The sequence below is a fragment of the Halichoerus grypus genome, chromosome 14 (assembly GCF_964656455.1).
Source record: "Halichoerus grypus chromosome 14, mHalGry1.hap1.1, whole genome shotgun sequence".
In the NCBI taxonomy this organism is placed as follows: domain Eukaryota; kingdom Metazoa; phylum Chordata; class Mammalia; order Carnivora; family Phocidae; genus Halichoerus; species Halichoerus grypus.
The window spans coordinates 67,350,666-67,378,106 of NC_135725.1; the positions used below are offsets into that span (position 1 = coordinate 67,350,666).

At 42.4% G+C, this 27,441-nt stretch overlaps 1 protein-coding gene across 6 annotated transcripts in view; it reads right to left on the reverse strand.

Annotated features, from left to right (window-relative positions):
* Window positions 1-1,655: 1,655 nt before the first annotated feature.
* ABCA1 (ATP binding cassette subfamily A member 1) overlaps window positions 1,656-27,441 on the reverse strand; it is a 126,890-nt gene continuing 101,104 nt past the window's right edge. For 2 of the 6 annotated variants that reach the window (XM_036111445.2, XM_078061544.1), the window contains 20 exons: window positions 25,888-26,077; window positions 24,771-24,865; window positions 23,416-23,448; window positions 22,240-22,345; window positions 21,339-21,413; window positions 20,682-20,851; window positions 18,981-19,158; window positions 16,699-16,814; window positions 16,458-16,602; window positions 14,641-14,764; window positions 13,257-13,386; window positions 12,878-12,998; window positions 11,944-12,006; window positions 11,231-11,337; window positions 8,859-9,000; window positions 8,337-8,471; window positions 7,256-7,359; window positions 6,526-6,618; window positions 5,689-5,932; window positions 1,656-5,065 (listed from right to left, as the gene is read on the reverse strand). In XM_036111445.2, coding sequence (XP_035967338.2) covers window positions 4,925-5,065; window positions 5,689-5,932; window positions 6,526-6,618; window positions 7,256-7,359; window positions 8,337-8,471; window positions 8,859-9,000; window positions 11,231-11,337; window positions 11,944-12,006; window positions 12,878-12,998; window positions 13,257-13,386; window positions 14,641-14,764; window positions 16,458-16,602; window positions 16,699-16,814; window positions 18,981-19,158; window positions 20,682-20,851; window positions 21,339-21,413; window positions 22,240-22,345; window positions 23,416-23,448; window positions 24,771-24,865; window positions 25,888-26,077 — 2,512 coding nt within the window. In that variant the 3' untranslated portion in view covers window positions 1,656-4,924. The remainder of the gene's footprint in view (window positions 5,066-5,688; window positions 5,933-6,525; window positions 6,619-7,255; window positions 7,360-8,336; window positions 8,472-8,858; window positions 9,001-11,230; window positions 11,338-11,943; window positions 12,007-12,877; window positions 12,999-13,256; window positions 13,387-14,640; window positions 14,765-16,457; window positions 16,603-16,698; window positions 16,815-18,980; window positions 19,159-20,681; window positions 20,852-21,338; window positions 21,414-22,239; window positions 22,346-23,415; window positions 23,449-24,770; window positions 24,866-25,887; window positions 26,078-27,441) is intronic. The other 4 variants (XR_013443784.1, XR_013443783.1, XR_013443782.1 and 1 more) reach the window with 4 other exon arrangements.

Consider the following 27,441-nt stretch of genomic DNA (forward strand, 5'->3'; position numbering starts at 1 on the left):
CACTTGGAGCTTCTGCACCAGGTGTTCTTTCTTCCAGGAACATTCTCTCTGCCCACCTTCAAATGTTGGCTCCTACTTATTTGATCAGATCTGAACTCAAATGTCACTCTTCAGGCGGCCATCTCTGACTCGTCTCCATCAACTCATAACCATGGTTCATTTTCTTCTTAGCACTTACTGTAGTCTGAATTTATTATGTTTGTCTACACATCCATTGTGAATGCGAGTATGATTTCTCCACTGAAATTTAAGTTCATTAGAGCAGGAATTCAGTCTTCAACACTGCATCCCAGAGCCTAGAAAAGTATATGGCACACAACAGAGTTCAATAAATACTGGTTAAATTATTGTATCATGATGCCAGGCGGATTTTACGAGACCAATTGTAACTTATACTCACCTTCACCAGAAAGAACCCTCTGCCAGTCTAGTAGCAGCTTAACTTTAAACAAGTTCTTTATCCACTGAGCCACAGTTTACTTGCACATCAAATGGTCCTGCTTACCTCATAGGGCAGATAGTTAATTAGGGAGTAAATGAAGTGCCTGACAACACAGTAAAATACTTGAAAAAGGTAGCTAATTTTCTACCTTTTCATATTTAATATATGCATTACCATTTCAAAGGTTCCAAGGTTCTTTTGAACCTACAAATGTGTATATAGGCTCTTCTCTAGATAGAAGGTTTTCCTCCAGACTCATGGGTGACTTACATGGTTATCTAAATTACTTGCCTTTTCATCTTTCAGTAGCTTTCTTCTCTCGATTGTCATTTTTCACAAAGAAACACAGTTTTTTATCATTTCATTGACATCGCTGTAATGTGAACTTTAAGAGGGAAAGACAGCTGCGATGCTGATTCCAAGTGCTCAAGAAGGCTCACAAACCAAGACCCTTCCTCTGCACGCAGTGGGATGCACGCCTTAGCAAAGGACCACTGAGCACCTGTCCTCAGGGCCGTTAGAGGCGGCCCCACAACTCTGCCATGCTGCCTACGAGGGGGAGTTTGACGGAGGTTCTTCAGGTACTGAGATAAGCAGACATCTTCCCTGAGACTTTGCTAGTGAGCTATGAAAATTACATCCACGTCTTCGTCACAGCCCCGCATAACCCTGGCTTTCGACTGCACAGCACTTTTTACAGGAGAAAGGGAAGGCACCTCTGACGTTCCTCTACTTTTTCCACTTTTTCTGCGTGCTCAGCCAGGCCACCAAACCCCGCAGACCTTGCCAGTACACTCGGCACACACTGTCCTTGTATTTTCAGTTTAACGAACAAAAGACCTCTGAAGGCGGCCGTTGTAGCTTCAATACCAAATAAAGCAGTGAGGTTTTTATCAAACAAACTGAGCTACAGAGTATTTCCAGAGAGCTCTATAGCTTCAAAAATCAGTAAGCTGAATACATTTTACCTAAAAACCTCTTAAACTTATTTACTATCTTAACTGAATTATGAAAGTGTAAACACCCTTTATCTCCAAGTACTCCCCTCAGTTCTCTTTTGTAACAGGACATTTAGCCTTTTCTAAAATTTCTACCCTTGAATCAAAGAGCTTCCTACTACAAGTGGACATTTCTTACTTTCCTAATGTCTTTACAAGCTCTAACAGTAGGTGGTGCTACGAATGCACGGAAATAAATTTGCATAGACCAGCAGAACTGTCACAGCTTTATTTCGTGACTCATTACAACATAGAAATATGCTTTTTTTAATACTTCATATAAAGTTACTGACATACAAAATTTTTTTTCTTTTTTTCCTTTTAATGAAAATGATTTAACTTAGAAATCTGTTGTGAAACTTTTGTCTAGTTTTGCAATTCTCAGAAATTCCAGTGCAAAAATAGATCCCATTAGAGACAGCATAAAGTGCTTGGAATGAAGAGCCAATGATAAAGAAAAAGCACAAAAACATAGCTTCATCCTAGGGTATAAGAAGAGAGAATACTTAATCCTTATGGAAATAGAAACATTCTATAAAAGGGATGCAACAATTTTGAAGAGAATTAGAGCTATATTACTAGAGTACTATTACTAGTAAATAGTAACAAGGGTACAAATTAGTATCTCAGTATCAAAGTGGTTCAATATTATATATGACACATGGCTCTTTGGAAAAAAATTTACCTGATATATACAACCACGAGAAGAAAACAGACAAATCCCTTTCGTCAATGATTACAGTGAATGAAAGACGTGCAACATTTAATCGCCACAATGCACACGCTTTCAGTACAGAGATTGAAATACAGTAGTCTGAGGTTTGGCTGTTTTTTAACAATGAGCTGTGCTGGATGTTTATGTATGTATAAAAGGGCTTTGTGATTGTTTTCTTTTGTATTTTTCATATTCACAGTTGATTAAAATAAAGTTTCCAAGGTGTCCAAAAGAAGCAAAAGCGGCAACCTTTGGACACTTTTTTGAGAATTTTTGAAACTCACATACTTATATTTCCACAGGGAATATATAGAAATTTTACTTGAGTAGAGTTGGTAAAAAATTCTACTATAATTAGGTTTACACAGGAAAATGTAGAAGATTACTATTTGGGTAGTTTAAAAGGTAACAATGAAGTCAGGGTGTAGCTATAGATTGTTTCTAGCTTCAGAAGAGATCCTTGGAAATCTATATTGAATTTTTTTTTTTTTTTTCCAAAACAGTTCACAGTCTCTTGAATTTTTTAAAATATGGCCTTGAAGTCAGAGTAATTAGAGCCAGGAGCTGCTCACTGATTTAATAAAATAGAGAATTAGAACATGATTCTAGTGAAATGGGAAAACTAACAAAAGTTTGATTTTGAAAAATATTAAATAAGGAGAAACTAAATTATGAATTTTATATCATTAAAGATTGCACAAAATGTAATGACCTCATCATGCCAATAGTTACTGGAAATGGGCCTTCATTACTTGTTTATCATTTTAGAAAATATTGGCATTAATTTCTAAGTCATTTTCTTTTGCCAAACAAGTTATGTGATAACTTTCTGTAAATTTTAAAAAACAGATTTGAAATAGATGTGAAATCTTAACACCTTTAGAGTTAGTATTTAAATTTTAGAAAAAGAAATTAGTAATGATATTGAAAGATGGCTTGAATTTCACCCAGTAGTACTTCCCTCATATTTTTGTTGTCTCAAGACAGATCACATTAAGCATTAGTGAAATAATATTTTTTAAAGTGTTTATTGACTAAAAAAATAAGACTGGATCAGAAAAGTCAAATATATTTCATGTGGGGGCATTTGCTGTTTTTATTTTTTTCATGAGAAATTCAGGACTGAAGAGGTGAAAAATTTGAGATTGTCAGAATGGGGTATCTAAGATCTTCAAAGCCAATTTTCTGACAGTACCAAATATACCCATAAGCACAAGTTGTGTTACTCAACAAGTTTTAAAGTTATTGATCTTTTTTGTGAAAGTATTCATTGTTTAGTTTTGTGACCCTTATGACAGACTTTTTTGGCTTTTGCACTGTTGCTATTTAAAAAAAAAAAGGCTGCCCAGTATTCACTGGGATCCCACAACCACAACAACAAAACAACCTATATTTGTAAACCTGTTAGCTGAGTAACATGGCACAGGATATCTACTGAGACTTAATTCCTCCCCACCCAATCCATCCATACACAGTCAATTCAGCTATAACACACACTCAAAAAATACTTGATTAACAAGCTGAGATTAAGAGTATTTTGAATGATCTTAAAGAAACTCAAATATAATGCTGTCATGAGATCTTGACCACCACATTGTTTTCTGGTCACCAGGCACTAATCAGAGGTTCCATCTGCAAGCTTCCATGAGAAAGCTAGTGAGGCAGTGGGGCCACTCCTCTATGCCACGGGGTTCTACAAAGAGGCCATTCCAAGGGATTCACAAGTCACTGACAGAACTTAAGATTCCAAACATTAAAAGTACAAAGATTTTTGTCAAAATACAACTCTATCCTTTCATATTCTAGATTAATTTAAAAAGCCAGAAATAATACTACACTTGGGTGAAACAGGAAGATCTTGAGATGCAATGTACCGTGTTAGCAGACAACCAGGACAAATGGACACAGGCCTCCCGAGGTTTGAACAAGCCAGCTCTTTAGTCCCGTGACCTGGCCTCAGCAGCTTGCAGCCTCAACAGTTCGGCAGCTCTTTGCTGCTTACCAGGATCTAAGTATATTTCAAGAGTCCCAGAAAAATGGCCCTGGAGACCCATGGAACCAAGTCTCACCTGTCTTGAGCTACCCACACTTGCAATGTTATGGCCACACCAGAGCAGCTCATCAAAGAGGGAAACAATGGAGGGCTTTCCCCGTCCAGGGCACCATTCTGTCACCTGACACCGATGCTGATGGACTCTGAAGCAGAACAGCTGTTGCAAAAGTGTGCACGACACACCACGGTCCTTCAGGCTTTCTGAGCAACTTGGCACTAGTCATTCTGGCACACTCATCGCCAGCAATGGATGTGTCGCCGGGAAACCAGTCTCCTGGCATGGCACGGCTTCGTGAATGAAGATGTAACACGCCTTTTGATTTTGATAAATAATCACTGGCCATGATTACTTGATTAATTATTGTTGCAACCCCAGTGAGAATACAAAGGAACAACAAAAAAAAAAAAGTGTGATTTCAAACCCATATGTCCACTGGGTTCCATACTAGAGTTTCACGTAGGTATAAGGTAATAAACTAAATTCAAGTCTTTTTCACTTGAGAGCCATACGAGACATAGGCTACAAAGGCACTGCCCCTGTAATGGAATTTTGTTTTCATTGCATTGAATTGCATTGCATTGAATAGTATCAGTACAGTATCCAGTTTACTTCTTCCCACAAAAAACGTCCAGCTCTTCTCTTGGAACACTTCACATGGTGCAAAGGAAGGGCTAGTTCCTCCTTTCTTTTAGTCCGCCTGTACGAACAGTATTCTTCATACGTAACTTTCTTTCACTTTCTCATCCTGGAGAAAAGATGTGAGAACTGCAACATCGACTACTGTCTGGTTTTTGTGTAATGACAAGTCCTTTAAGTGGTCATCATCACTTTGGTCCTTGGCGAAGTTTACAAATACCTGTCAAAAGAAAGGTGGACCTTTGTAAATACCTCTCTACTTGCTCCTCCTTTATTCTGATTGCATTTCACCATGTGGAGATTAATTCAGGTAGCAGAACACAAGATCGAATAAGTAGATTAAGTAGAAAACTGTGTGAGGGGGACGGGGATACCTGGAAAAAGCCTTAACCATTTAAAAACTGAGCTTCCCTATTGCCCCTCAAATCACCAACTGCTCGGTCGTCTATTTTGATTCATACAGGCCTGATTAAAAGGGAAGAGAAACATAAACTAACATTTACTGAATAGCTACTAAGTGCCAGAATCCGGTTGGTACTTGATGTTATCTAATTTAAATGGGATAAGACACCTGGCAAAATGTCTGGCACATGGTAGATACTCAGAAAATGATAGTTACTGTGATTATTATTACAACCTATTCTCACAATAACCCTCTAAAGTAGATAGAATCATCTCCCTTTACACATTCAGAGCAGTTTAGTAAAAAGCATAGCTTGTTGGAAATCAGAAATTCAAGCTCAGACAGTCAAATCTGCTCTAGGACCCATAATGGGAGTGGGGGAGAGGAATCAGGAATCTTCACCCTGAAAAGTCAATCTGTTTTGGACATTCAAAGCTTACTTGGTCAAGTGTTGTCTGAGAAACAGAGTAGTCTTCTATGTGGAGTCTCTTTTTGCTCTGGGAAAGGATGCTGAATATCCTGGCCAGAGAAGATAGTGAAGATGGAAGCTGGTACTGTAGCATGTTCCGGTGCTTCTCTTTGAGGACACTTCCTGGGAAGGCAAGTCCGAAGAACTCCTGGACAGGCTTCAGGTCAGGGTTGGACCCTGCTATCCGTACCACTATTGTGTAACCATCTCCAAACCTGAAAGCAGGGAAAAAAAAAAAAAAAACACCAATGGAAGATCCTCAGGAAACTTCTCAAAATAAGTATCTGAGAGAAGGAACTGGTTACCATTTACTGAGTATCTATTCTACATGACGTGCCATGCCAAGTGCCTCAGACACACGATTCCATTAGATCCTCACCTGGACACGTGAAGTCTGACATGTTACAGAGAAACTGAAGCCCAGGGAGTTAGTCACTTGCCCATGGTACAGAGCTCCTAAGTGGTAGGGCCAGGATGTAGACTCGTTTGTGTTGGACTCCAAAGCCTAACCATACTGACATGTGTAAAATTCCCCACCGCATTTGTTTAGCAAAGCCAGAAAGCAGATATTCCTAGGATACAAACTCAGAAAGGTTAAGTGATTTGTCCAAGGGCACACACCAAGAAAAAGTAAAGAGAGAATTCAAATCAGTCAAGTCTGTTTGACTTCAAAGCCCCCATTCTTTCCACTATACCATTTTGTTCAGTTTATTTCCCCTTATTTTAGAGCCACCATTTATATGCTCACAGAAAGAATAAGCACAAGTGTTCTCAGTAGGTGTTATCCCCAAGAAATGATCCTTGTTACCTATTTTTCAGATGTTGGACGCTGCCGAGACACCTGAACCTCCCATTGACCATAATTGCCATCCTAGTGCAAAGAGCTTCACATTCTTCCATACTGTGGGAAAACAGAGATTTTTGTTTTAGAAAGATGCTCCTCTAACCATCCAAACATCATAGGACATCTGGAATTTCGAAGAAATAGATTCCCAGCTTCCTAGGGCACAACTGCCTCCTATGACAAATACACCAAGATGTGGGGATAACGCTGTTTACAGCCATGCTGTTTACACTTGTAAAAAAAGAAAAAAAAGTTGGAAACAGTCCAAATATCTACAAAAAGAGGAACAGTTACATAAATTAGGGTATTTCCTATTGGAATACTGCCTACTCAGGGCCATAAGAAATGATGACACATCTAAATGTACTGACTTGAAATAATGTTCACAAAATATTAAGTGAAAAAGAACAGTGTATGTACAAAGCTTGCATTTTGCTTGTAAAAATACACACACACACATGCCTGGTGTGGGTGTGTGTACATGTGTGTGTGTGTACAGATTTGCACAGGAAAACTGCAAAGATATATAGCCAATGACAGCAATGGTTGTGTCCTAGTGATAGAATTTCAGGTGATTATCACATTTTCTCTTTGCCTTTCTATACTTTCTAATTTTTATACAATGATCACATTGCTACTTGGAAAACCTTAAATAAACACAACACAGATGCCACGCCAAGTCTTCACTACTGACCTATGAGATGTAAGCACTACTGATCTGCCTTCCTTGACAATGCTTAGGGCACAATTCCACAAGAATCGCCGGGCTTTGGGGTCCATGCCTGTGGTAGGTTCATCCTGTAATTAGAATAAAATAAGTCCTATTATTTGTTAAAACACAAAGATTTGTTTTTAAATGCAGAAGCATCTTTAAAATAGCCTAAATTTCAACTTACCAGTCTAGTTATTTCTTGATAGACCAAAGAACCAGACCTCACATACAGCAGTAAAATGCATACTTGTTTGTAACCAGTTCACTCTTACCAATGTGTCATTCAAGTGGGAAACTCAAATTTTTGTAAAATTAAATTTCTCCAAATGAATAGAAAGGGAAAGGAAAAGGCTATTTAGTTTCAATCATCTTTTCATGACTGACAAGTACACACTAAAAATTCTTTTTGTCTGAAATCTCTATTAAAGTCCATATAAGGTTTGGGTAAAATTACTTTTCTTCTTTTTTTATTCTAGCTCATTACAGCTTGACCTGTTATATTGTACTTGCTAGTCTTAGAGAAACAAATTGCAGACCCAAATGGTCCAGATAACATTAAAGCCTTAAGGCTTCTGCCTGTAATCACTTCCAGGCAGAAGAAAACGGGTCAAGGGGCTATGTCCAGTTTAATCTTCTGTTTTCCATCTATTTGTATGTTAGGACAATGACCCAGGTGCCACCCTGGGGATCTTGAAGCTGTGTCCACAATCTCCATCTTCAGGAGATGAACACATAGATCGTCATAAAGAATGTTCCAGAGAAAGGTCAAATCACATATCCAAGACTCAGCCACACATGCCGGGGTTCCCCAACACCAGAGAAACAAGGGCCCTGGAGCATCTCTCCTTTGGAGCATCGGAGGGCATGGCAAAGCCACCCCAATGTGTATCAAGGAGAAGAACAAAGGAACTTCCTTCCCTCTGGTTTTCTAAGGCTGCTCTGCCATTCCTGGTCGGAGGAAGGATGGCCAGTCCGGCAATATCCCTAGACATACAGGACTTCAGGGAAGTGATGTTTTCCATTCAGGCCCAAACAAGAGTGCTCCATGCACAGTCATACTCACCAGAAACACGACAGGGGGCCCGCCGATCAGAGCCATGGCCGTTGAGAGCTTGCGCTTGTTGCCTCCACTGTAGTTGCCAGCATATTTTTCTCCATACTTTACAAGGCCCAGTTTCCGAATTGCCCACTCACCAACCTAGAGTAATAAAAAGGACCTTGACTTTTGTCTGATTTGTTAATCATGCTTTCTTACACTTGTATATGATTCTTTACAGAGTAGAACTAGGAAAATTCTTTTCACTGAGTAGATTCTATAATATCAAGTGCCAAGGAGCCAAAAAGCAGGGGGAAAGGACTCGGGGTGGGCACAGCACTTCCTCTCTGCTCTCCAGCACGTGTCTGTCCACTCACCCCTGCCCCCACCCCTGCCCCCACGGACTCCCACCCTGCAAAGTAGATGCAAAGAGCCAGCATTTCATATTGCTGCATCCATGCGTAAAAAGAGCCTGAAGCCAGTGGTCACTTGTAAGGTATACCGTCAGCCTGCCGAAGGGGGCAGGCTGGCTTCTGGTGCCCACCGTACCTTGCCAACTTCTTTCTCTGGGACTCCTCTCAAGAGGGCAAAGAACTCCACGTGCTCTCTTCCGGTCAGTAGCTCTGTGATGGCATCGAACTGAGGGCAATAGCCCATGTTCTGATGGACTTCATGGATGTCTGATAAGATACTGCAAAGGAAAAACTGGTCAGGTTTCAAGCATTTAGAGAGATTCTGATGGGACAGTCTTGTCTCATGTTCCTATAAAGCATGCTTGCACATGACAAAAATAACCAGTGAGCGCACTCGCTGTAGCCTGAAGGAATCATCTTTCTACCCCACGCCCCACCCCCCAGAGGCCAGCCCCCTGGCAGTCAGGGTTCCCGCCTCTGTCCTGCCTACTTGCACCTGGCTCTCCCAACACCTCAAGCCGCAGGCTCAGTCCCGTTTCAAGATCCCCCAGTCCGTCCCAACTGCACTACCTCTACCAACAACCCCACTCACACGGTCCTGGGGCTTTAACACTAAGTCTCCATCCCAGACGTGGCCCTGTGACCCAGCCATACATACCAAGTACTCTGTTACTCCGAAGTCTCCCTCATGGCCATTCAGACCCAGAGGAGGCCCAGCAAATCTGGGTGTGACCTCCCTCCCTCTGCTGTTTGCTGCCCATACATTGACTCGGCCACAACATGGTCTAGACCCCCTGGTCCCACTATTTACCCAACCCGGGCACCCTCCTGGTTTTTAAGGGTTTTGTTTTGGAGATCTTTGTTTTATTTTGCTTTTGTTTTTGATCACAGGCTCTCCGAAAATCTGGTGACCAAAAAATATATCTACATACACAGCTTTAAATATATTGGTGGAAGCAGCTTTTGGGCCCAATGAGGCCCATGTCAGGTTAAGAATCCTTGATGTGGGAGAAGCCCAGTGTCCCATCCAGTCTGCTGGCTGCACATCGGCCACCTCTGGACAGCGTTTGGCCTTTGTTTGGTCTTCTAGCAGTATTCATTCCCTTCTGCCTATCTGTTTCACACTCCCAGGTCCAGCCCTTTCCAGAGTTATGATTGAGAGGCCCACAGACACTGTGCCTGGCCCTCCCAGCAACACTGCCCAAGCCAGCTCTTACAACAGGTCACTGTGATAAACCTTAGTTTGAGCCCATTGCTCCTGTTGCTTTGTATCCCAGGAACCTGGTAGAAGGAACAAACCTGGGGAAGCAGATGCAGTCTTAGGCCTGCTATTCCAGAATTTCTGTTCTCTTAAACCTTCTCTACCCTGCTACTGAAAAAACTGATAAGAGACAAAAGAGGGGACCCATGAGTATATTAAGTCCCTCACTCTTTTCAATTTTATTGACTATTAGCCCCCTATCTATTATTTCTAAATTGTGAGTCATCACCCATTAGTGAGTTACAAAATAAATTTAATGGGTCACGATAAGATTTTTTTTTTTTTTAAGATATGCCTATTTATGTGATTTTGTGTATTTACTAGGTTGAGAAGTAAATGTATTTGCTACTATGGGTCATGGTCAGAAAAGTTCAAAAGCCACTGTCTTACACCACCTCTCCATATAAAAAGCCCAGAGAAGCCCCACATATTTAGAGTACCCAAGGGTAACATTGCCTAATAGGTCTCTAAAGTGGAGGTGCGCCTAAAGATCAGATTGCTTAGTGACCTGTGCATTCTCAGATAATGGCCTATTGTGGCCTCGATAATTGATACCCTTTAGGGAGGGCAATTTGGCAAGTACATACCCTTTTACCTTGTAGGAATGTTCCCTGAGGAAATAAAAGATGAACGCAAGGACATATTTACATAATCAAAAACAGAAACTAATAAATGTCCAGCAATAAGGAACTGATTAAATAAACTGCAGATAAGTATACATGGGGGGGGGGGTTTATGCAGCAACGCAAAGGCTACATCTTAGAATATGCAACCCATTAAGAAATGTCCATACTAGACTCATTAACAATAAACTAATTTCAAAAATCTAGATATAGTATGATCTCAATTTTACAATATATTTATATGTGTAAAATAGAGTTTGGGGGTGGTGGGAATGTTCTAAAGCTGGATTGTGGTGATGAGTGCACAGCCTTGTAAATCGACTAGAAATCACTAGAAATCACTGTACTCTTAAGACAAGTAAACTATATGCTATGTAAAATTATACCTGAATAAAGCTGTTAAAAAAAAAAAAATAGAGGGAGACTGGGAGAAAAAAATGTAAATAGTAGTTATCTTCAGGTAGTGGGATTATGGATGATTTTTATTCTTGTCTTTACACTTTATCTATTTCAACATTTTTATAAATTACATAGTACCGTTATAGTCAGAAAAATAAAAATATATCTATTTAAATAAAAAAAAAAAAGTCTTTGTGGCAAAATACAGTCCACGTCTTTTCTCACCTATTTTTGTTCAGGAAAGCATCTCCTCTGGTAACAGTGGTATCTCCAGTTAACATCTTGAAAGTTGATGATTTCCCAGCCCCGTTAACTCCCAGAAGTCCAAAGCACTGAAAGAGATTGGGTCAGCTGTTTAAGCAAACTTCTAATAATCTGAATATAAATGACCCTTATAAAATAGTCACCTCAGCTTAGTTTTGAGATGACACGACTCTAAAACATTCTTAAATGTCAATAAAGAGTCAAATTTTGGGGGGTTTTAAGAACTTTATAGATATTTAAACATTTATAATGAGACATATTGAGCATATTTGTAAATATTATTGGAGCTGTCAGGTTGAAGCCAAAGTTAATGTGTGAAAAACAGTAATGGAAGCCCAATCAAGTCACATTTCACCACCTAATTTGCCTAAAGGGCATAAAAGAACACAAACATGAACAAGAAAAGAAAAAAACCTACTTAAAAAAAATCTATTTGAATTTCATCATCTTGAATGGATCACAAAGACACATTCTGGATGTGCATTCTTTTCTTAAACTGCCTGAGATTATCCAAAATTGTTGCTTTTTGACATCTTCTCAATGACTGATTGCTCCATATAGACATAAATAGAGAAAGCTTTAAAAACTACTTTCAAGCCTTACAGACGTTGTTGTTTGATTGGGTAGGTAATATGAATTAACAGGGCCAAGTACAGTGTAGACAGTGCCTTTACCTCGCCAGGCGGAATGCCAACGCAAATCCTGTCAACAGCAGGCTTCCTCTTTCTTCTATATATCTGCAACCAACAAAATGCAAAAATTCAAGAGCCATAGTGAATCACAACTATCGCAAGCAACTGGGGAAGAGGGAACTATAACCCAAACACACCACGAAGCAAGGCTCATCAATAAAACTAAGTCACATATTTGATATGCCAAGAGCCATGATCTGTCTCTGTGTCTGAATGGTTCAAAAGCTTAAAATAAAAGTGAATTTTTTATTTTTAATCTATTATCAACCTTTTTAAGAGACATTGGTCATTTATATCTACATAATTTTTCATTTACTTGATATTGTAGGCATTTTAAAAATTAAATTCTAGGGACACCTGGGTGGCATAGTCGGATAAGCGTCCAACCCTTGATCTCAGCTCAGGTCTTGATCTCAGGGTTGTGAATTCAAGCCCTGTGCTGGGCATGGAGCCTACATTAAAAAAAAAATTCTACAGGGCCAAAATGTATAATCTAAACACTGCAAATATTGTACATATTATAAAAAAGTGAACTAGAGTGGGCTGAAACAAACCGCTCTCCTGAGCAACAGAGACATACCAGCTTTTTAGACCATGATACTCAAAAATCAACCATTTATTCTTCCTACCTCGGCTTTGACCGGATATACAATTTTAGTATGTTTTAACAAACACATAAATGTAAGTGTGAGAAACAAATATACTTGAGAACCAGACTTCACATTACAGAAGTATTCTCAGTAGGATTTCTTTAATTAAGAAGTCCCCTCGGTGTATCTTAAATAAAATTAAATTGATAGAAGTTTGGTCTCGATGCACATATTCTTTTCATTAATCAAATCAGCAAAAATGCTCATTTCCAACATATAAAGCTGAAAAAAACTGAAGTTGTTACAGCCTGTACTCGCTGCCTCACCTTAGTCAGCTCCTTGATTTCCAAGATGTCGTTCTGTCCTCCACCATCAAGAATTCTCTGTCTTTCCCGCTTCACATCTTCATCCTCATCATTCAAAGGAGGAAGCTTTGCATCTACAGGTCTTGGGAGAAACATTTAAGAAAAATCAGTATTTCAAGGTATTTTTCAAGACAAAGATCCAATTTTTAAGGAAGTCCTTTAAATCTACTCTCCACAGTTTTTAGGATCAGCAGTGATGTGGGCTAGAGGATGCCCACATTAGGAAAATTAGCTGGATCGTCTTGAGTTGAATGCAATGCAACCACCACTGACCAGTGATTCCCCGTGTTCTTCTGTGACCCTCAACCAGATGCTCCATGAGTTCTGAGAAAAAGCTCACCTGGGCCTGATGAAGAATCTGTACTGGATGAGAACAGTGATGAGGAAGAATACCACCCCTTCCACGGCCATGGCGAAGAGGTTTCGTCCCACTAAGTCCCAGGACAGTGGCGAAACAAAACGGTTCTCCCCTGGTAGACACAATGCAGAGATCCAGTTAGAATGGAGGCACCGAAGACCATGGCCGTTCCTCAAATTCAGGCTCAAATTTACCTCTGTTCCTAGAAACATCAATGGTTATTGCCTATGACAAGGAGGAAAAATTAAGGGAGTGACTACTTCCAAGTCTGATTTAGGGTAGGGTTTTGGGAAAATATATCGTGACTCATTATCAGTCAGAATTTCAGAACCAACATGTATTAGACCTATAATTTCATATCTTATGTTTCCTTTTTAAATGAGACATGCCGAAAATCCTTTTTAAAAAAGGCAAGCAATCCAGGGTAACTTCTAGGGTATTTTAGCAAACTGTAAGTTTCACTAAAGGAAGATTAGAGAGCACTTTAAAAAGATGCCTCTTGGGCCGCCTGGGTGGCTCAGTCATTAAGCGTCTGCCTTCGGCTCAGGTCATGATCTCAGGGTCCTGGGATCGAGCCCCACATCGGGCTCCCTGCTCAGCGGGAAGCCTGCTTCTCCCTCTCCCACTCCCCCTGCTTGTGTTCCCTCTCTCGCTGTGTCTCTATCAAATAAATAAATAAAATCTTTAAAAAAAAAAAAGATGCCTCTTTCAGTAGCATATAATATAACCTAGTGAACCAATTAAATCACCCGGCTTTATGGGAATATTCCTTACATTCCTTATGTATCTCCTTTGTACCTGCTAGATGGAAAAAAAAAAAAGTTCCTCTCCTATGTCTATTAACTAACATGGCCCATCTAGCTATATGAGCCAGTGGATAAAGAATAGTAATGTGGCTACAGGAGAAATATTTTTAAAGACTCTAAAGACAGAAAGAGCTGCAGTAAATTACCTTTTTATAGACTGTGTAAAAGGCCCATGATTTTCCTCGTCGTCAGAGCCAAAGTTTGCACCCTTCCTTCTGATTCTCTGGCCTGTATCCAATTCTCAAACTGTGCTTTGAGTTTTCCAGTGACTAACAAATGCAACCAGTGGCATTATTCCCTGGATTCAGGATAAAGCCACTGTTTTTTTTCCTTACCTCTAAACCTCCCCTCTCCTTTTTCTCAATGCTATCTGAGACACAGACGAATGTTCTATCCAAAGACCCATGCCACATCCAGATTCATTGTCATGAACCTTTTCTCAGTGGTGGGAAGTCCTATGCCCCGTCACCAGCCTCTTTCCAACCCAAAGTCCGGAGAACTGAGGCTCACGAGAACGGCCATCTCCAGGCAAGCACCCTCGAGCCGCTGCTGTCACTCACCAAACCTTTCCAAGGCGTCAGCCATTGCCTGGTTTTTCACCATGTCAATGAGCCCCCGTCCCAGGCAAAAATGTGGGAAGATCAAGAATACAGACTTCAGGATATCATTGATGTTATTCAGCTTCTAAGAAAAATATAGTAAGACAGAGAGAAACTGAATGTCATTTATGGTTTAGGCTAAAAATATATCAAGGTCTGCAATAACGGGAGAGAAGAAAAATTTGATTCCCCGGGGTCAAACTGAACCTTTGAATTCAGACACCAATAAGAGTGGTAGCCACAGTTGATGACATATGACATAATAAAATTTCCTCTTTAGAGGATTTGCAGTAATGCTATGAGTGTGGAGAACTATGAGCAAAGTTTAGAAACACGGTTATGTTTAATCAGAAGCAAATCCATAATAAAATACTGGCTTAGCATTTCAAAAGCAAATTGCTCATGTCTGGGTCCATATTTCAGCTTCAGGATTTTGTTGGCATTTTAACAATTCTTCTTGTGTACATCAAGCCAGTGGCCAAACATCCAACAGTTCCGTTGCTGTGGGCTGAATGCCTTGTGCTAGGGCACAGGGCGGGCAAAGGTTAATAAACAGTCTCTACTCTGGAGGAAGTGCATCATTGGAGAGGTGTTGTACAGGAGGCGTGAAGTGAGGGCTTTTGGGAGCACTGGGGACGGAGAGAGCACCTCCCATAGGGCAGGAAAGGAAAGCTTCACAGTTGAGCGCGGTCTTGAGGGGTTAGTGAGAGAAAGGAAGTCAGACCTACAGGAGAATGGAGGGTTTAAGGAACAACCAACTCAGATGAAGTTACAGAGCCTCGGGAAAGGGTGTGGCGGGATGCGGCCACGAAGGGCCGTACAGCTCTGAAGGCCTTGCGTGCTAAGTTAAGGTGTCTGGACAAAGACAATGCCAACAGGAATGGGCAGAGACACTTAAAAAGACATGCAATTAGGGCGCCTGGGTGGCTCAGCTGGTTAACCGACTGCCTTCGGCTCAGGTCATGATCCTGGAGTCCCAGGATCGAGTCCCGCATCGGGCTCCCTGCTCGGCAGGGAGTCTGCTTCTCCCTCTGACCCTCCTCCCTCTCATGCTCTCTGTCTCTCATTCTCTCTCTCTCAAATAAATAAATAAAATCTTTAAAAAAAAAAAATAAAAGACATGCAATTGGAAGAACTGACAAGGTAAATAGTTGAATGTGGGAAATAAGCAAAAGCAAAGTATATATGATGCCCATACTATTGTCAGCCGGGGTGACCGGGTGGATGGTAGTGCCATCCAGTGTGACAGGAATAGCAGGACAAGTACTAGGTCCTGAGGGAGAAGATGATGAGGACAGGTCAAGTCTGGGGTATCTGGAAATAACCTAAATGGAGCCACCTGCTAGCAAGTGAAAACGTGAGACTAGAGTTCAAGGGAACAATCAGGGTCAAAGGCAAAGATCTGGAAGATAACAACATAAGTAAGACACAGAGAGGGGGGTCAGTAAAAGCCTCGGGAATGAACAGCATCACACAGAGACAAATCTGAAGTGGAAAGCAAAGATGGCAAAGCACCACATATTGGGAAGAGCAGCACCGAAACAGAAAGGAGTACAAAAGAACCTGTCAAAGGAAACCAAAGGGTTTGATCAATCAGAGAAATATAAGGAAAAGGAGGAGAAAGAGGTGCTACGCAAACCCAGAGAGGAGAGAATCTGAAGGACAGAGAGGTCTGCGGTGTCAGCACCACAGACAAGCGGCGTAAGATCATGAGCAGCACGGTCCTCTGGCTCGCAGAGACTCGTCCCTGCAGGAGGTGCTCTTCCTACAGGACTCACATTGTTGGTAAAGAGCTCCAGCACAAAAGTGGCCACACTGCCGTTGATCCCGATGAAGAGGTTCACACTGGTGAGGACCACGTAGGCTGTGCTGGGGATCTTGAACACGAAGGAGGCTGGGTACATGAGAGGTGTGATCGACCACCTGGTAAGGCACAAAGACAAATGTCCACTGGGTGTCCCCTGCCTTCCGTCGGACTCTGGGCACCATATGCCTTCCACCCCGCAAGAGGTGCCTTACCCGTACAACAGAAGTAGAAGGGCCAGCACAGGCAGGTTGGTAGAGGACACATAGGACTTCTGCTGGAAGCAGATGAAGATGATAATGACCAGCGTGGCAGGGACCACATAGTTGCACTAGAAGTGGAACAAGGAAATGAAGTTTACCCCTAAGTCAGAGACACAACACACCCCAAGTCTTCACCATCACAGGACAAGAAAGGGCAGATAAACAGAGCAGAGAATAACTTTGAATTAATGAAGCCACATAAAGTATTCACCAAAATACTGGACAATACATTTTGACAAGCTTTTTACCCTTGGCTGATTTTATAAACTGCATGCCCTTTCCATCTTTCCAACAGCTAAGCCAAGGTGTCACGCTCAGTAAACTTACTGAACGATGGATTCCCGGTCAGAGTAATTGTAATTTCACAGGCAGCAAATAAGCTTCCATGATTCTTCCTGGAGATGATTATGTGTTTTATAATTAATGCTATATTATAGTCTGCCCAAGTTCAATCTCACATCTATTTATAAGCGCTTACCTCATAACATCACTGTCAGAATTGTTTCATCACACTGAGAATAATTTTAAAGTCTGTCCTGACAGTGTATCAAGCCTTACAATGCAAATATAAAGGCTTGACTACAGGACAATTATGAGAGTTCATAACTGGTAGAGCAAAGCACAGGCAGGGAGGTGAGAGTGGGCTTGTTGGCTGTTAAAAGAATTTGAGCTTTGGACCACAGGGCTCTGCCTCAATCCCATCCTTCCCCATAGGTTTATCAATTTAGATGAAGACCCGCTTTTAGCAAATTTCAGAGTCTCGAAAGCAGGAAGTGACAGATAATACACAGGTAGCTAAGTGAGGTCTCTGAGTTCACAGACTTGATCTTTCATCTCTGAATCCCCTGCGCTTGCCACAGTCAGATACATCATGAGCACTCGGTACGTGTTTACAGAATGAAGTAATTACTGGGGCAAGATAAAAACAAAAACAAATGGATAGGAAACAAGATGCAGTGTAACAGGGATAAATACAAACTTTAGGTTCAAAAAGTCAACTGTATTCGTGTAGAAGGAAAGAGACCCCATTCACCAATCATTCTGGGAAATGGAAATTTCAGTTCACTACCAAGTTGCTAACAAGACAGTGCTTCTTCTGCATGCAAAACCTGTGGGCTGAGTGATGAAGGTATGGGATAAAGATCAACTCTCTCGGGGCACCTGGGTGGCTCAGTTGGTTAAGCGACTGCCTTCGGCTCAGGTCATGATCCTGGAGTCCCTGGATTGAGTCCCGCATCGGGCTCCCTGCTCGGCAGGGAGTCTGCTTCTCCCTCTGACCCTCCCCCCTCTCATGTGCTTGCTCTCTCTCATTCTCTCTCTCTCAAATAAATAAATAAAAAAAAATCTTTAAAAAAAAAAAGATCAACTCTCTCTAGACTTGGAACCCTTCACACCAGAGCCTGAAGGGTTAGTTCTGGGCTTGGCTTTTCCAAAGGAACATTAACAATGTGGAGCATGGCCACAGAAAGTCAACATATCACAAGGGTGACAAGTCTGAGAGGCTTGGTCTAATCAGCACAGACATCATCCTCACCATCATCACTCGCATTTGTATAGTGCTCTGGAGATTACAAAGTGTGTTCTCATATATCATCTTATGTGGGGAAGACTTGGGTTAAATGAAAGCTGTCTTCAAATACCCGAGGGGCTGTGCAGTGGGAGGAGGATTAAATTCATTCTGTGTGGCTTACAACTAATGGAAGTCAAGGGAGATATATTTCAACTCCACTTTACAAAAATTAGAACTTCAGAATTCTTTGAAGTCCTCCATATTGGTCTGAACAGAAGCAATCTGTTAGTGCTGGCACAAAACCGTATCTGAAATGGATGGATAGGCTTCTGGGTCAAATGTATGGAGTTTCCAAATGAAAGATGGATTTCCTACTAAGGCAAAGAACAGCCTGCTTCTGGAGGTGAAAACCTACCAGACAGGGTAGAGGCACTGGAGTTCTAAGAATCTCCCAGCTCGAAGTTACTTTGAAAAGTGGTCACTTAAGAAATTAGTGGTAGTGATGGTAGTGGTATTCATTGCAGTGTAGACAGATTTTCTCTGCGGTGTGAGATCAGCTCTGTATTTGATACCATATTTAGTGTCATGAGAGTATACAACAGCCTCTGCCTTTCCTTTTTCATTCACTTTGACTACCTAAAACACTTTTACAGGAGCCAGAGGCTCTTTCATCCAGTCCCCAGCCCTGACGATTTAGAAAGCGGCAGCAGACTGGCGTTTTTACCATATCCCACACGAAATTGGAAAGCCAGTAGATGACAGGCTTTACTCCACTGATGAACTGCAGGTGCTTCGCTTTGCTGACCCGCTCTTGGATCAGGAACACAACAAAGCTGGCCGGGACGAAGGACATCGCAAAGATGACACAGATGGACACAAGGACATCCACTGACGTGGTCATCCTGAAAAAGAAAGGCAGTGAGGATATGAGGGATCACCGATGCAGTTGAGAACTCAAGCAAGATACATGCATGCACGAGTGTGTACACACACGCATGCGTGCAAACACACAGAGATCTGAGATGTGAGGCATAGCCCAGAGGGAAAAATCCATTGACCAAATGTATTTTATTCAGGGTTAAAGATGATTATTTTCAATTTAAAAAAAACCCTGATAATTAAAATGCAAAACTGATTCCAATGAGGCAAAAAAGAATCCATTGCCATAGTGAATTATTTTTTTAAAGATTATTTATTTATTTACTTAGAGAGAGAGAGCATGAGCAGGGGGAGCGGGAGAGGGAGAAGCAGACTCCCCGCTGAGCAGAGAGCCTGACACGGGACTTGATCCCAGGACCCTGGGATCATGACCTGAGCTGAAGGCAGATGCTTAACCGAATGAGCCAGCCCGGCACCCGCCATAATGAAATTATTAAAGGAAGTCTAAGAATGCCAAATGGCATTCACTTTGGCCTTCTGTTCTTGACCCTTAAGAGCATTAAGTTGTAAATGTTCACACGTATAGGACTAGTGAAATATAGGAAATATAGGAAAATGAAATAAAGCTGAAGTATTAGTGTGAAACTATTCAAGTAAGTTAATTTCTGGCTGTAAATAAAAGTGAAAACAATAGTGTGTGCTTATCACTCTAACAAATAGCAAAAATTCTATCAGATTCTATTAAAGGAGAACAGTTATAAGCCCATTAAACAGGGCATAACAAACTATTTTTATATGTATTAATTTTATATAAACTTGGTATAAAGATCCTATTGGTATATACTGATATTCTATATGAGCTAAGCAGAAATAGCTGTGCCACGCTCTGGACACAGGAAAGAATCTAACATGTGCTGAATATCAACAATGTGTTGAGTGCTGGACTTGGCAATTTACATGAATTGCCTCATTTAACACCATACATCTAGAAATTTAGAAACCAGAGTCAAACACAGATCTCTAGGATTCCAAAGGTTACGCACTTTAAACTGTGATATACTGGCTTCAAACTTCATTCACTCACTCACACACACACACACACACACACACACACACACACACGCACGCACACTTGATTCAGGAATTAAAAGGACAAGCTGATAAAAGCATGCTTCACCAAGTTTAGGAAACAGTGGTTTCAAGACTAATAAAACTGGTTTTCTATGAAAGACTGTGTTAACCGTGGGTTAAATTATTTGAGGATTTTATTGACAATGTCACTTTATATAAATTCACTCAAGGTAATGGTTTTTGATCCATCAGAATCCTGGATCTTCTGCAGTTTAATCCCTGCCAGCCAGTTCATGAAGTGATCATTTTCTGCCCAGGACCCGAATTCACCCGGACCTACCATAATGTAACTGTATCCTCAGCCGGCACTCTTCAACCAACTGCACACTTCCCTCCCCTACTCCCCGGCTCCACCAACAGCCTCTCCTCTCCTCTCCTCTCCTCGCCCCACCCAGGCAGACTCAGCCATGCTTACAGAGCCACTTCCGAGAGCTGCTGCTTGGTGAGATTCAGGGGGTGATTGAAGGCAGTAATCCCATACTGGCTGGGGTTCTCTCCCTTCTGCAGGCTGGCCCGCAGAATGGCATTGTTGATGACGTTCAGGAAAGAGCTGATGGCATGCCAGCCCTTGTTGTTGAACCACACCTAAAAATAAAAGACACCAGGTACAAAGTAATGCTTCCAAATCCTGCTCCCGGGAGTAGGTGTGCACGCACATTTTCGAAATGCCAGTCGTACACCAAGATAAAACATTAGCGTCGGAGGACATGGTAAAGTACTAACAGAGGCCAGGGTATGCGGAGCACTGACCGAACTGCCAGGCACCGCGCTGCCTACCTCGGATCTTTAACTCATTCAATCCTCACCACAGCTTTAAGGCGTGACTCCTGTCTTGGTTTCTTAGATTAGGAAACCAAGGCTTAGATAGGTTAGGGAACTTGGTCAAGGTCACAGCGGTTCCCTCGGTATGTCTGGCGGTAAAGCCAATTCTCTTTACCACCACACTGTATGGCCTCCATGGTAAAATTAGTAGTCTGCTCTTTTCTGTCATGAATACGCCTATCAACATTATGAGCTGAAAGTACTTAAGTATTATTGTTCATCAAGAATCTACTGGAACAGAGGGCCTCACCTTGACGTTATTTTTCATGTCCAGTCCTGTCATGAACCTCCCCAAGCTGCTGAGAAATCGATCTGCAGAACTGTCCTGTGAACAACAGTAACCTGCCTCAGTTGGGATGATTCACAAGGGAAGGGCAACAGGACAACCCTACGAAGGGCCACATCGTTACTGCCTTGTTCACCCAAGTGAGATATGAAACCACTGCAGGACTGGCGCCCGAGAAATAAGTGATGACCAGAAATCTAAAGCATTCATGTTGCCATAAACCACACGTTCTGAAAGAATCACAGGGACACCGTGTGACTTCAAGTCCCAAGATGCAGAGGTCTCGCTTAACCGGGTGGTGAGCATTCTTCAAAGCAGTCCCCTGGGTGTCCCCCTGAGACCCAGAACTACGCTCCGTGGGCAGATGCGTCGGATATGTGGGGTCTGGGCCTCAAAAGCGGAGTTACAGACTCTAGGACCACTGCGGATGCCCATCATGCTGAAATCCATGCCATCGGAGCTCTCATTCTCATTTAAATAATGGGAAACCCAAAATACTGAGAAATGAAGTGACAGCCTCCAAGGTCCCGCCACCAGCTTAAAGGAAATGATTCATTTCCTTTTTAACTAGTGATTGTTTCAGGTAAGTGGGTTTGAAGCCCAGTTTATTTACTTCATGAAGTGAAGTTATTCTGAGAGCTTTTAAACCTCTGAATTTTTTTTTGACCTATGTTTTCAGGTATTAAATATCTGCTGAGTAGCTCGGTCTTGGCCGGCACAAGATCAGTAGATGCCAATAATGGCTTTGGATTCAAAGTCTTCAAAACAGTAAGTGGCAAGGTGATTAAATGTACCTGCCAACCACTCCCACATAGTGGCAACTCTGGGCCCATTTTTCTGACATGTCCTAGGATGGATACCGTACCTTGGCCAGCTTCAAGTGCTTCTTCACTTGCTTGATGGCATTATTAACTTCTTGACTTGAAGGAAGTGAATGAGAATTACTGGCACCCAGGGAAAACCCTCCATACCTAAAAGAACAGCCTAACATTAAAATACAGTGTGGTACACGGTATCATTCAGCAGCAGACGTCACATGAATGTGTGCAGGCTTCATGGAGGGGAATTGCTTATTCAAAGCAAGACCAAAGTTAGACTTGGAGAAAGCTGCATCTTGGCCTCCTCTGAGGACTTCTGGCAAGCTCTTAACTCTTATGGTTACTGCCCAAGGGGGAAGAAGCTGCACTGTGATTACACACAGCGTGAGATGGCTGAGACCCTGAAGAAAGAAGGGTCTTTCGCCTCACAGACGCTCCTCCTCCCACCCTGGTGGTCCCAGCCTGCACCTGCACGTGGGTCTCTGGGTGTCAAGGCAAGCAGACGGGGAGTTAGGGGAGGACAGTGACCAGAACAGCCTAGGGAGGGCTTAGAGACAGGCCATGGCTCTTTCCTAGCATGAAGGCCACTTTAGGGGTCCCAGTCTGCATCTGCTCTGTGCCGAGTTCTGTGGGTGTTGGCCCTTGGGAAAAAGGCAAAGAGGAAAGGTGGGCAGCAGTGACAGAGCTAAGTTTTGGGGCAGCCATATAAGGCATCTCATTCTCTAGGAGGTACAAACTGGCTTCAAGTGTTTTTCATTCCTTTCTTCCCTAGTGCCACCTGGTTCCTTCAAAACCGAGAGAGATAAAGGAGTTCAAATACTGTGAAGATAGATAGCTTTGATGCCTCTTATTTCATCCAAGACCTTCTTGGTCTCATTCTAAAGGCCTGAAAAATTGTCCCGGAGTCCCCAGGACCCCCTTGGGAATCTGATTTGGTGGGGAGGAAATGTAAATAGAGTAAGGTATTTCCCTCACAACACTGTGCTTCCCGGTTAAATCCCTAGAGACCTTCAAGAAACTGCTGAATCTCCTCAAGGGGATCAGAAGGCCAAACATTTCAAAGGCATCTGAAGTGGGAGCTGAGCACCGAGCAGAAACACCAAGGGCAAAACAATCCCCACACCCCAACTTCCTGGGATCTGAGATACCGGGATCAAAGTCATCCTTCTGAACTACAGGAGTCCAGACAAAATACAAGCGAGCACAGAAAGAGATCAACTTACCTAAACTCATTCACCCAGATCTTGTTCTTTAAACTGCAGAAGCCAAAGAAAAAGAAACCAAAAATCAGTTCAAAAAAACATTGATCCTATTCCTGATAACACAAAAGAAGTTACTGTCTACCTGAGGAGACAAGCCAGGACAGAAAGAATCCCGTGATCAGGCTGGGGGGGGGAGGGGTGTACCCATAGAAGGACACCCCAGTCACTAGGTCTTTCCTTCTCCCCATTTTAAAACCTTGTCATTTATAAGAAAATCATGCTTTGGATTAAACCACTTCAAAAACCACTTTATAGACAAAGATGTGACTGAACTAAAACTTTTTTTGTTATTCTTTTTAAGTAGGTTCCACACCCAACATGAGGCTCAAACTCATGATTCTGAGATCAAGGGTCGCATGCTCTACAAACTGAGCCAGCCAGGTGCCCCAAAACTTACTGGATTCAAGGTAATATGTCAACTACAGAGGACATGGAAAGTTATGCCTCTTTCTTGGAAACTCGACAGTAATTATCATTCAAGCATTTAAAGTCACTGAGAACACCTAACAGAGAAGCCCAACAAGCCAAAAGGAAACCAGAACAAACATTTCCTGGGCATCAAGTATTCAACGCTGTGCCTCGATAGCCCTGGAAACTTTGGGGCTGTTCCAAGGCTCCACAGCCACGTCAGGCCACCGAGCAGGCCCAGGGCTCCATAATGCCACATACTGTCCACATTATCACACGTTTCATTCACGAGAGGCACTTTATATATATCAGTGTCCTTCAATCTTCCTAACAAAATAATAAGAGCAATGGTATTATCACATACTCTACAAACAAAGACTTTTTAAAGGATAACTGGTTGCTCCTGGTAAAGCAGATGGTAAGTAGAATTCAAATTTGAATCGAGATTTTTTTATTGACATACAACTGACATAGAACACGATGTAAATTTAAGGTGTATAACAGTTTGATTTGATGTATTTAGGTATTATGATTACCATGATACCTCCATCATGTCCTAAAATCATCATCTCTTTTTTTTTGTGGCAAGCATATTTAAGATTTAGTTTCTTCACATCTTTGGAGTATGTAATATAGTATTGTTAACTATAATCATAATACTGTACATCTGATCTCCAGAATTTTTCTAATGCACAGCCCTGTGATTACACCAGGCAGCCTTACCTTGAGGCTGACAACTTAAAGTTCATAATACTTATCTTTTCTAGGTTGGGAGAATATCCTAAACTTCCAAAAGCCAACATCAGGCCAAAATTTGGTATTTTTCCCCATCAGTGTGCTATTTTTAGACCTGTAATTCCCCTAATCAGGACTGAAAAAAGCAAGGGCCAAGTTTAGTAAATAATGACCTTTTGGCTATGATCTGCACATAGGTCTTCACCAGATAATCCGAAATGTTTCTTCCCGTCAGGTTCTGAAGGATGTCTGCAGTGTTCTGTTTTCTCTGTCATCACAGAAAAAAACAAGCACAAGTGTCTTTATGGACGACAATTGAAACAGGAAAAAAAAAAAAAATCAAGGACTACAGTGACACATGTCCCTTGAATGTGGATCACAGTGTGACCAGACCCTGCCCACAGGGCCCAGGTGCTGCCATCAGCCAAACACAGAGGCCTGGTCCTTTCTGCCCTCAGCATCGGCTGTTCACTTACGCCAAGCCAAGATGTCCCCAAGGAAATTATTCTGAACTACTGAACAACAGACAGTGGAACATGATTCTTTATAGTCAAAAGGTTTTTAGGGAGCAGTATCATTGACTATGCCCAGTGACTTCTTTGGTCCACTGGAGTTATACTGATGAATAGATTCACTGTTCTTTTAAAGAGAAGTAACCAGGACTTCTTCAAGTTCTCACACCCATTTACAATTGCTTGTCCTCACCCTGCAACCCAGATGCTGATAAAGCAACAGAGGGAGATCACAAGCAAGCCTCTTTCTGAAATTGTTCTCAGAAAAAAGGCTCAGAACTGCTCCCCACGCTCACAGCCTCAGAGAATGTCAGAGTCTTAAGACCCGCAGAAGTTTTATGGGCCAGCCTCCCTAATTCAGAGGTGAGGAAACAGGCCCAGGGACTGAGTGGCCTGTCTGAGGTCACCAGCTCATCCTTGGCAGAACCAGGGAGGGAGCCGGGCCTGTCACAGTATATTCTGTGACATGACCTCAGTGGGAGAAGCCAGACTGTGCCTTCCACGGCCCACTGATCCACAGTGTTGTGATCTGGTTTTAACTCAAACAAGTAAGTAACCGAGGCTGACTTTGCAAAGTAGACAAACAAGCTAAGATATAGGAACTTGTAGACCAAGTCCCTTCCCCTCAAAACCCACAGGCCTTTCCCTATGATAAGAATTAAGATCAAGACTGAAAGACAACCCCCTGACAGGAGAGGTCAGCCATTCCTTCTTCCCAAGCAGAAGCTCCCAGCCCCCCTGCACTGCCATCTGCTCAGTCACTCGGAGGGTGACTCACTTGTGGAGGAGGCAGGCCCCCTGCCCCCAGGGGACACACGGGCAGCATCTTCTTGATTTTGTCACTGCTACACTGGCAGGTGGGTGAGGGGTTCTCCATCGTCCAGTTCCCATTTTGGAAGAGGTCCGTGATGGTCTGGGGAACGGGGGCGGTGGTCCACTCCTCCTCCCCCACCGAGCAGGGCATGTCTCTGCAAAGGGAGGGCAGCAAAGGCAGCATCACCCGAGAGGACCTGGCCTTTCCTGGTGCCTCAGGAGCACAGACCAATCAACAACCACCACAAACATGCATCTATCCATCCCCTCACCATTTGTTTGATCTCCCCACAGACCTGTAAGCTGCAAACTCACTTTACAGTTAAGGATGAAGGAACACAAAGAGGCCCTAAATGCTCATATACCAAACTCCAGTCAATCCAATCTGCCGGCATTTGGTCTCTTGCCCCTGTGTTCGCTCAGCGAATATTCACTGAGCATGTACTATGTGCCAGACACTGTTCTGCATATCTGAGAGTCTGGGCTGAACAAGACAAAGTCCCTGCCTTCTGGAGAGGAATTTGGCAATAAGCAAATGTCACTTAGCCAAAAATAAAGCAAAATAAGAGGACATTGAATTGGGGGAAGAGTGACTACTGCCTTCTTCCAAGACATAAACGATTAGAAAGGAGTCAGGAAAAGATCTGGGGAGAAAGAACACAACAAGCAAAGGCAATAGAAAGTGTAGGTACAAAGTCTCTCAGAAGAAGTGAACTTTCCATGTTTGAGGAACAGCAGGGGGACAGTGTGGCTGGAATGGGATGAGGTAGGAGGGAGAGTGATGGGAGTTGAGTGGTGGAGGGAGGCAGGTGCCAGATGACACGGGCCTGGGAAGGAGTCTGCATGTTATGCTCAATGTGCTGTAAATCTGGTGCAGGATGGCAAGATTCACTTTCTGTTTTAAAATGAGTACAGAATTGGGGTTTGGAGGGGATGGGGTGAGGGTGCTCAGTATATGAAGAGCTAGGTTGTCTGCAAGCATCACAAGGCCTTGATGCCTCACTTGAGCTCTGAATCACTGTGGACCATCAACACAATGCTTGCCCTCGTGGGTCTTATCTTCTCCACCAGTAAAATAAAAGTACATAATGTCATGCTAAACAAGTCATTTCCAGCATCCCTTCCAGTTGCAAAATTCTACAATGCATAGCCACACTCTTTATGTTATTCTTGTACGTGCTAAAAATATCAAAGGAACAGATTTGTGGACTGCTCTCTAGTTCTCTCTAAAGCTCCGTGACTTGATGGAAAAGTCAAAGTAAGACATGGGGCTCACACTCCAAAACCTTCCCAAGATGACTGGCTGAGACAAAGCTCAATGCCACAGTCAATGTCCCAGTCAAACTTCCCTCAGTTCTACTCCTTTTGGTAAAACCTAGAATGTGAATTTGGGAAAAGCTGCCAGAGTGGGGCCCCTCCGTCCCACCGCCCCTCACACACACATGCAGCAGCGCTCTGCCCCAACACTGTGAATCCTCTGATGGCCGGGGCTGGACCTCTTTTGTCTCTGGAGGCTAGC